The sequence below is a fragment of the Astatotilapia calliptera genome, chromosome 15 (assembly GCF_964374335.1).
Source record: "Astatotilapia calliptera chromosome 15, fAstCal68.1, whole genome shotgun sequence".
NCBI lineage: Eukaryota > Metazoa > Chordata > Actinopteri > Cichliformes > Cichlidae > Astatotilapia > Astatotilapia calliptera.
In genome coordinates, this window is record NC_137436.1 from 15,118,032 (window position 1) to 15,128,541 (window position 10,510).

The window sequence follows — 10,510 nt, forward strand, 5'->3', positions numbered from 1 at the left end:
TTTCTGCTGTATCCTAAAATACTAAAACATGTTCTATTTTGGGGGCAAATCTAGCAGGCATATCCGCTCATTTAACACGAATCACAGCCCATCAAAAACAGGATGAGATGGAGCTAATAGAGACTCTCCTGGGCCCGGGGTTTTAACAGTTGACAGTTCATTATTAAATAGTGATTTTCGCATCACTGCGTGTTGCCCGTCTTTCGTTTTCATTGCAAACTTGTTTTGTTAAAAAAAAAGAAGACAAAAAACAGACCTATATTTAAAGTCCGCGTCAATTTCCACGAAGAAGAATCGAAATTAACGTGACAGTCCCTGTGCGTAATGACTGTTTTTGTATGTGGTGATATGAGTGAGGAGGAGGTTCTCTTTAAGTGATCAATCCATCATCTCAGGATCAAAATTGCTCCAACGAGCCCCGGTCGTGTGTGTGTGTGTGTGTGTGTGTGTGTGTGTGTGTGTGTGTGTGTGTGTGTGTGTGTGTGTGTGTGTGTGTGTGTGTGTGTGTGTGTGTGTGTGTGTGAAAGAGAGAGAGACTATGTTACACATCATCCTCATTTACAAGGGCGTGATGTGAGCAAATGCAAAACATCCATTGGCTCCGACAGCGACCAATCAGTGTCAGCGGAGAAACTTCAGAGTGGAACTGCAGGGTTAGGATTTCAGAGTTGAGAGAGCGATTTGGCACTTACACAAAGAGCACGATCATCTGTCCTCCTAAAACGCTACCCGTGCTTTTTTACATGCCTGTCCTTTTATACCCACTTCTGAGCAACAGCGCGACGCATTAGAAGCTCCGGGATGTACACGGCCGGGCTCAATCCGTTTTATGCATCAAACTTCAGCCTCTGGTCCGCGTACTGCGCGGGGGGCTTCGCTGTGGATACCATGAAGAAACCCTCGTTTTGCATCGCAGACATTTTGCAGGCTGGAGATGCGGAGAACATCTCGGGATCGTCGGCCCTCATGGTGCACATGGGACACCACCACCATCGCGCACAACAGGGGCACTCGGGCAACTCTCCGCTGCGCCCTTCTCCCGTTGCGCCGGAGCCGTACGGTGCCAGGGTGAATCCGGCGTCACCCTACCACAGACACGGACTACAACTAACATCAGTACCCAGAACGGCATTTAACTCCCAACAAGTCCCCCCGCCTTCAAGCAAAGACCTCAAATTTGGAATTGATCGGATACTGTCAACAGACTTTGATCCAAAATACAAAGAAAAGTCGTCACTAAGAGGTGAGCGGAGAGGTTTTTATCCCACTCAAGTTACATTTTAGAGGCGGTTAAACAACAAAACAGGGGTGTGTTTATTACCTTAAATATTTCTATCATACCACATAGCTGTACAAGAAGACAACACAAAATCACATCCAAAGCTTAGAAACTGAAACCAGAAGCAACCTGCTCCACTTTATAGCACTGACAGATTGGTGACAGAGTCCGGGCGCACATAGTCTCGCATTAACGAGTCCTGTGGGGAAATCTCCTCTCTTGCCCCCCCTAACAAGAGGTCAGAGGTCAGGATCAGCTTCAAACTTCAACAACGCAGCTGGAAGATTGTTACGCAGTACTTTAACCAAATCAAATCCGGGCTATAAAGTCAGAAAGGTCCCCCCCATCCCCCCAAACTTTATTTTAAACTTGACAATGTTTGCCCCCAGCAGAAAAGAGCAGAGGTGTAAGTGTGTGTCTCTGCGATAATTGTGTGCTGACTGAAGCCCCTCATCTCTCGCTCTCTATAACAGATCTCGCATCCATCGTTAGCTCGAACCGTCAGTCAGGCATCCACGTCCCCGTTCAGCCTTCAGCCAGCCAGTTCTTCTCCTCCATAGACCACGGGATGAGCGACGCGTCCTCCATGATGAGTTCACTAGGCAGCAGCAGCAGCAGACAATCAGGCCAGCATCAGTTTCAGGACACCTTCCCAGGTAGACATCACACTATAGGACTGTAGCAGACGGAAAAAAATCTAATATCTTTTTTTAATGTGTGACACACCTGCTGAGAATGTCCACTATGACTGTTGGAGTCTATTTTTTTTAACCTCATCGTGTTTTCTTTTCTTTTGTCCTTTTCTTTCTTTTTTCTCCATTTAGGTCCATACGCTGTCCTCACAAAAGACACGATGCCTCAGACGTACAAGAGGAAAAGGTCATGGTCCAGAGCAGTGTTTTCAAACCTGCAGAGGAAAGGACTGGAGAAAAGATTTGAAATACAGAAGTACGTCACCAAGCCAGACAGAAAGCAGCTGGCTGCCATGCTGGGACTGACAGACGCTCAGGTAAGATGCAGTGTTTACTCAGGAGGATGGGGCCTGCACTGGCCTGTTTTTGTCATTCTTCTTCTTCTTCTTCTTCTTCTTCTTCTTCTTCTTCTTCTTATTATTATTATTATTATTATTATTATTATTATTATTATTATTATTATTATTATTATTATTATTATTATTATTATCTCAGAGACAGATTTTGCAGATTAGTAATTTATTTTATCAACAGCTCACGTAAACCCGCTTTCATATATTTATTTTACGTAACCTAAGGTATCTTTTAAAGTAGAGAAGTCAAGGCAACAAGACATGAGGCATTTTAAATACACTCGAGTTATGAACCCATTTACCCCCATAAAATTGCCCAGTCAAAGTTTATGTTTAGCCTAATTCCCCTGCTCTAAAAGCTGACCTCTCTGCCCTCTAAATCATTGCACACACTGTAAAATACCCACAGTGTGCTTGTTTCTCATACTTCACTGTAGGCTAGTTAACCCAGCTGTTGCCAAACTCAGCGTCCTCACTTGCAGCCAGTGAAGAGGTCAGATGATTTTTGTGCCTCCCCACATTTGTAATTCTCCAAAAAGGTTGTTTTCAATCTTTTTTCTTCTTCATTTTTCTGTCTTTTTTTGGGCTCGTTTATATAAAGAACAAAGAAAAAAAAAGGAAATGAGTAACAAAGCTGAAATCCTAACAGGCTTTTACCTCCACCTCAGGCAGCATTGTGACTGTATGGTGCAATGTGATTGGCTAAGAGGCCTTCTGCCATATGCCAGATCTCACCCTATATTGGGCAACCTTTCGCCACGTTTCTTTTGTGTTTGCATTTCTTCACTTAGCGTCATTTAATCTCACCAAGCAACATTAATGCTAATAACTAAAATAGAAACAGATTCTCATATTTAATTAATCATATATTTTTATTATGTCACATTTGAGGATATATTTTATATGAGGGTTCCAACTTCTTGTCATCTGCAGAGGTTTTATAGCTTTTGCTTTTGCATTTGCATTTGTGGTGTTTATTGCTTTTGGACTGCTCCTTTGTACCAGTGGGATTCACCTGGTAAAGTGAAATGTTCCTGGGCAGTGGTTTGCCTTGAATTGTGTCGACTATTTTTCATTTTTAACAAGAGAGGAAAGAAAGAAAATATTGGGATTTTTTTTTCCTTGAACAAAAACTGTTTAACCCTTGAAATGCTGCTCCAGTTTGTGTGAAGGTTTAGGGGTTGTTTAGGGGAAGGGGAGTACAAGAATTTAACGCTTCCTGACTTAAATGTTTGCTTTCAGGTGAAGGTTTGGTTTCAGAACAGACGCATGAAGTGGAGACACTCCAAAGAAGCGCAGGCCCAGAAGGACAAGGAGAAGGACGAGAAGGGCGAGAAGAGTCTGTCTGAGTCCGGCGGCAGGGAGCCCAAAGAGCCGCTGGAGTCTGAGTGTGAGAGCGAAGGCGGGAGCGATTGTGAATCCGACGAGGCCGGGGAGGAAAGCGCTGATGGACACTTGGACATTTCTGAGCACAATAAGCCCAGCGTGATCATGAGCGGGAGCGCGCCGGCGAGCAGCACAGAGACGGTGGCCACAGTCACAGACACAGCGGCATCACAGGTGCTAATATGAGGACGTATTTAGGTCACGAACAATCATTAGAAGAATGAGAATTTATAAAAAAAAAAAATCTGACAGAAGAACGACAATATGTTCAGACGCCGGGGAAGCAGTATCACTTCCCGCTGCTGTGGTGGAGAAGTTAAGCTTGAAAGGTCGGTTTAATTCCTGGAAACACGTGACGCAAATAGACAGCTTTATTGCAAAATACACCCAGCATGCTGCAGATTATGGTGTGAATTTTACTAAATTTGATCTCTGTTTTGGCCTTATAATAAAACCACAGTGCACGTAAAGTTTAAAGAAAAAAGAAAAGAAACAAAAGGCAGACTTCCGGCCTCCTCCAGTGTCTGCTTACTGTCGTTTTCCTCTCAAGAGCTTCTGTGTGCATGATGTTTTCCTCATGCGAGGGAAATACGGGGTTGTGAATTTTATTTTGAGGTTATGAACCACTCGTTTCACGTTATGAATGAGATCTCAGAACATCACGCCAGTGTTCATGTTATATATATATATATATATATATATATATATATATATATATATATATATATATATATATATATATATATATATATATATGCTATTTTGTTAATCATTTGCACTGAAAATGTTGTAAATAAAATGTTTTCTTACCTTGAAAATCGTATTATTATTATTACTATCATAGCCACACTATTAACAAAGATATTCTGTGCGATGCATGCTTGGCTGTTTGCTTGTAAACAGTGCAACTAGAAAATTCAACTAACACAAACAGCAATAAATTTCAGAAAAATAATGTAGGTAACTTTTGTTACATTTATTTTTTTTATTTTCATGAAGGTTAATAGCAGCTGCTGTCCAAAAGAATAATCTGCGAAAATAAAAGACGATTAATATCAATATGTAGCTAATTTTTTATTATTATTTGGAAACACCAAACGAACTTATCATTGTTTAAACATTTTAAATGCAACATTAGTTTTAAAACATAATAATTTGTAAATCTACCGTAAATAAATGTTTGCCCTCGTGGACGCTGTTAATTCAGGCAGTGCCGAAAACGGGGGAGACACCCAGAGGATAATTTACAGTTTGTATACAGTTACTGGCTCCAGATAGCAGCGAGGACCCGGATTAGTATATTTTATGCATCCAGACAGATACAATCAACATCTATTCATAATCTCCCATCTGAAGTCACTATTCACACCAAATACAAATAAACGATGCCGCTCATAATCCAGCATCAAATGATATGTCAGTGACCCAGTGAAATGTCCCAGTTAGCCAATCACGAAGGCAACAGGGGAAAAAAATCAACATTGTTGCAGCCATATACAGAAAGCTGCACGTGCAGGGCAATGAAGTGAGCTAAAGGATGTTTAATAGCATGATGTCATGACACACTCCCCACTTTTACATGTCTATTATGTCTATCTGTGTCTGTAGGAGTAATTCTGTTTTATAAGGCACTCGTAAATCTTGACTAAAACGCAGTGACATCTCCTCAAACTCTTCATTCCTCATACTGCAGTTTTAAATACAATGTAAGTGTCATAACAAAGATCAATATTCATTTCTGAGTGGTCATCATAGCTGTCAGAGTCACGTAAAGCACTCTGTTACGAAAAAAGAAAACCCAAAAAACAATTGATGACTTCTCCAGAAAATTCCTCCTGTGTAAGTGTTTTCCAGGCCAGCTGCAGGCCAGCGTAATGGTTGTGTAAGATGACAGTTTGAGTCACACTGTTGTTTATTAATATGAGTATAAATATATTTAAGAGCTCCAGTGTCGTGCGTCTTGTACAGCAAGGATAATTTTTGCATTAATCTGAAGCAACCTGCCTCGGCTACTAGAAGGTCTGTTGATGGAAAATAAGCCTGAAGGAACTTTATGGGAAAACAAGCTAATAAATAAGCTTTGTACTGTTTTACAATGTTTCCTAAACTCCTAAACACCAGCACTGGAAGATGTATGAGGATTTATTGGAGTTAGTGCCACACAGTACTCCTAGGCAATGGGCATCCAGGATTTCACGAAAACTATTAATGAACTGAAAATTGCGTGTGTATATATATATATATATATATATATATATATATATATATATATATATATATATATATATATATATATATATATATATATATATATATATATATATATATTCTTGATTCAAAGGCATTTTATTTTATTTTGTTAACAATCTGTACAATCCTGCTATATTTCAAATATTGTGCTCCTGTGGTATTTCTATATTTACTTAAATCACAGATTTAAACAGGTGCAGCTTTCACTCGGGTTTAATCAATTCAGTCCAAGAACAACAATAAAGCTGATCACAGCGTGACTAGCTGGAACTATTTTCACTAAGTCAAGCCCCTTTCGAGATAAATATCATAGAGAGCTTCACAGTAAAATGCTAAAAAGATAAAGATTTTTTTTTTATTAATTATTTAAAAGAAATGTTGAAAAAATGAGCTTTTAGCAGCCATATAAAAGAGACTCCACAGTTTTTTTTATGCTGCACAGTCGCCAGTTCATGATCACATGACCTCAGGGACCTGCTGGGGATGTAGGGATGTAAAAGACTATATGATAATCTGTAACAGTATTCCTTATTCATTATAAAGTTACCATTAGTATGTGTGATAAATCCCAATTTTCAGACTATGACATAAATGTAGCTGAAGATAGCGCAAACATTTAAACATTTTTTTAGATTAAAATCTTCCAAACAGAATGAAAATGGGGTGGTGGCATGATTTGCAGTGATGCACAAATTAATCTCCACCCTTAATCCACTCAGGAAACTCAAAGTTCTTCGCTCATTCTTGTCATGTAATCAGCAACATCATAGTGAGTTACCCAAAAAACCTGGACCACCAGAAACTTTCTCAACTACGGAGTCCTCTCTCTTCTCCTCCGGAAAGAGCGCTGCCCCCCGAGAGACCTGGGGGTTTTCCGTTTTACTTTAGCATCTTGAATTTCACTTTCCTGCCGCCATGCCTGGCCGTACAGTATACCTGCTGCCTTTTATTTACCCCTAAGCTTGATTCAGCGTCGCTTCTCCTAAACTTGGCTTGGGACGGTAGAGAAGTAGATGGCACTCTTCATCTTCCTCTTCACTCTTAATTCTTGCTGGATGAGAAGTTGTCAGAGTTATGATAGTCAGTTTCCATGGAAGGCAGTAAAAGCTCCGGGCACTTTATCAAGCTAATATTAACTGTTAAACACTCGTGTATTAAATGTCTGGGTGGGTTGAGTCTCGAATTATCCTCAAAAAGCCATAAATTACATTAGTATTTGCAAATGTACAATAACAATAACAATCCGAACCCTTAACATAATACTGAGAGGCCTTGATTTGTGAACTGTCCTAAGAACTTTTATGAGCAGGATAGGAGAAAGTCCATCTGGCCTGTATTTAATGTCAGCCTTTCCGCCTCCATTAAAAGCTGTCCTATACGTCCCTCTTGACAGCCCCAGGACAGGGCAACCCATAAAACAAACCAACCTCGCAGATTTCAGCCAATATTTAACGCTTTGAAAAAGTAACTGTGTACAACAAATTACCTCAGTGAGAGCAGAGGAGGGGGTTTCTGTCAGCAGTGCTTGAGAGATTAACGTGACTAAAAGCCATGACGTCTCAAGTGCTTTGAGGCATTATCTGTGAAGTTGCTCGATAGGCTGATGGAGATTTCTCCCGCGTTGCTGTAACACATCAGACAAGGCCTTAGCGCCCATGGTGTTGCGTATGTCTCTACAAAGTAACAGAACAAGTGCTTATGAAACTGCCGCTGATAAAAGCTGCGTGCAAAAAAACATAAAGGTTTATGTTAGTAAGTCTGCTTCTTCCTCTTTTGGAAGATGATTTTGATAGCATCTTTAATTGTCATGGTGATAGGGATAAGGATCATGATGTAAACATTTCAAGAAAATGATCATGAATTTCTTCAACCAGCCTAGAAAGAAGAAGTGTTAAACTGGCACTTAACTGCTTAAACTTACACGTTAAGACCTTTCAAATGAGTTTATTGGATTATCATGCAAATGTTGCACTTTAATGGTGTAGCAGCAGAGTTTTAAGTCCTTTATTGTGGTTATTAAATAACAATGCATCATGTATTTTACAAGCTGAATATCTGGTTAAAGTGTGTTGGAAGGTTACAAAGGACACAGAGTGGTTCCTTTAGGGTGTTTATCTAAGGAGTGAACCGCATTTTATTTTATTTATCTGATAAAAGTCAGTTACTAATTTTAGTTACATTACCTACATTGATCCAGTTTAGTGGCTCATTGTTGTAGTGGTTTACACAACTGTCTAAGAAATGAGCATACAAGGAGACAAACATCCTTTCAGGGTTGCATCGAGAAGCGAATTTGGTATAAAAATATGCTGTTGGAGCCATAACTAAATGTATTGAATTTTGATGATCACTGGGTTTTTCATTTGTTTGGTTGTTATGGTGATTTGTAACTGGAGTCACGTGGGTGCTAGCGGCGACATTAAGAGGGCGTCGTCAGTCTGTCATTCACTGGTTTTGATTTTGACAGAGAGGAGGGCTGGGTAGCCGTAGTTTTTGTTGACCGCTGCACAGCGAGTTTCCCCTTGGTGCATGAGAGCCTGTGATGTTTTAAGAGTCTGAATCGGGAGCCGATCACATTACTCTGTAAACTTTCAAAGCACTTTAATAAACAAGCAAGCAATTCCACCTCTCGCATTATTGCGTAAAGTTGACAGCGTGTAAGGCAAATAGGCAGGCTCCATCCCCGGCCTTCAGCGACTGTGGAAGTCGCTACATATGCGTAAAAGTGGCACTGCCCACTGCGGTCACCCTTTAATAGGGACCTAGTTGAGATCACTATAACTGGATTGTTTTTGCTCAAGAATCCCAAATAATCAAGACTTTTATTTCAAGCTGCTGATGCAAACTCGCCTTTTTCGTATTGTAAGTTGTACAAAAAAACCCAAGACACCAAGTTACCAACAAAAACCTTTATCCAGTACTTACAGGCAGATAATGGCTGAAAACTGTTAATGTGTTGTTGTCTGTTAGTGATTGTTGACCACCCTACTCTGCTAAGGGCATTCCTTTGTGACATTTGATATAAAGGAACAGTTCACCTCTCAGCCCTTAGTGCCATCTAGGTGCTTTAACTGTGAGCTTCCTGGTTTTGAAGACACTGAGTGTAGCGATATCTTCTCTTTAATATAGTGGAACTTGATGGCACTTGCCTCAAGGTGCCAAAAAAACTGAGGCAGGTTTGAAAAGTGGATGATGATGATGATGGGAAAAGCCCGATATGACATTTGCCAAAAAGAATGTACAGAAGGGTATCAGCTGACATGGGCTGGCATTAGGGTCAGCTGATCTAATGGGACTGCTACACGAGTTTGACAGAAGTAACCTGTGCTTAATATGAAAAGGTCACAAGCAGTGTTTCTTTCCAGAAATCATGACGCAGCTGCTCCACTAAACTTGTTGTGAGTAGTTTCATGGAGGAACCTTTTTTTTTGTTGTGTCCACATGTACTTATTAGAAGAGGTGCGCTGCTATCCAGTGATGTCTAATTTGTGTCATGTTTGCTTCATAAAAAAAAAGAATAAGGAAAAAAATGTGAAAAATAACAGCCCCATTGTCATTTGAGGTGTTACCCATGTGTAAACCATACTTTGTGTTAAAGTTGTGTTAAATCATATGAACGTTTTCACAGGACTCTACAGTCGTGATTTAGTAGCTTGTAGAACCACCTTTGGCAACAATAACTAATCATTTTCATATGATTTCAGTCTCTCAGTGTTGCCCCACTCTTCTTTACAATGTTGCTTCATTTCATTGAGGCTTGCAGGCGTTTGTTTATGTACAACTCTGTTTAGGTCGCGCTGCAGTGATTCAGTCGGGCTGAGGTCTGGACTTTGACAGGGCCATTGCAACACCTTGATTTTGGTTTTCAACCATTCTGTTATAAATTTGCTGCCGTGCTTGGGATCATTATCCTGCTGTATGACATCGTTTCTGCCCAGCATTAGATTTAGACTCGTGCAGAGCCCTCACATTCTACGATACTTTCATGGTCAGCTCAATGTCTGCGTAGTTCCCAGGGCCTGTGGCTGAAAAATTAATCCAAATCATCATCCGACTCTCTCTACCACCATATTTCACAGTTGTTGCTGTGTGTTATGGCCAAACATCTCCACTGTGAGAGCTCCGCTCGGGGTGATCGTGTTGGCAGTTCGTCTTGTAATCGGAAGGTTGCCAGTTCGAGCCCCAGCTCCGACAGTCTCAGTTGTTGTGTCCTTGAGCAAGTCACTTCACCCGTTGCCTACTGGTGGTGGTCAGAGGGCCCTGTGGCGCCAGTGTCCGGCAGCCTCACCTCTGTCAGTGCGCCCCAGGGCAGCTGTGGTTACAATGTAGCTTGCCATCACCAGTGTGTGGATGGGTGGATGACTGTATGTAGTGTAAAGCTCTTTAGGGGCTAAGTAAAGCACTATACCAATACATTTCACCACTTTGTCTCGTCTGTTCGAAGGTGATTGTTCCAGAAGTCTTGTGGTTTGTTAACATTAGCTGCTCTGTCATGTTCTTTCTAGAGAGAAGAGGCTTTTTTCCTTTCACAACCCTTCCAACAACCCATA

General features: G+C 40.8%; 1 protein-coding gene across 2 annotated transcripts; it reads left to right on the forward strand.

Annotated features, from left to right (window-relative positions):
• The first annotated feature begins 623 nt into the window (after positions 1–623).
• Positions 624–4,208, forward strand: hlx1 (H2.0-like homeo box 1 (Drosophila)). Of its 2 annotated transcripts, XM_026142284.2 has the most exons (4): positions 624–1,243; positions 1,753–1,935; positions 2,104–2,288; positions 3,567–4,208. In XM_026142284.2, exons 1-4 carry the CDS (start codon positions 802–804, stop codon positions 3,894–3,896), a joined length of 1,140 nt encoding a protein of 379 aa, XP_025998069.2. In that variant the 5' UTR covers positions 624–801; the 3' UTR covers positions 3,897–4,208. The 2 variants fall into 2 exon arrangements, with proteins under 2 accessions (XP_025998069.2, XP_025998070.2); XM_026142285.2 differs by lacking the exon at positions 1,753–1,935.
• Positions 4,209–10,510: the final 6,302 nt, after the last annotated feature.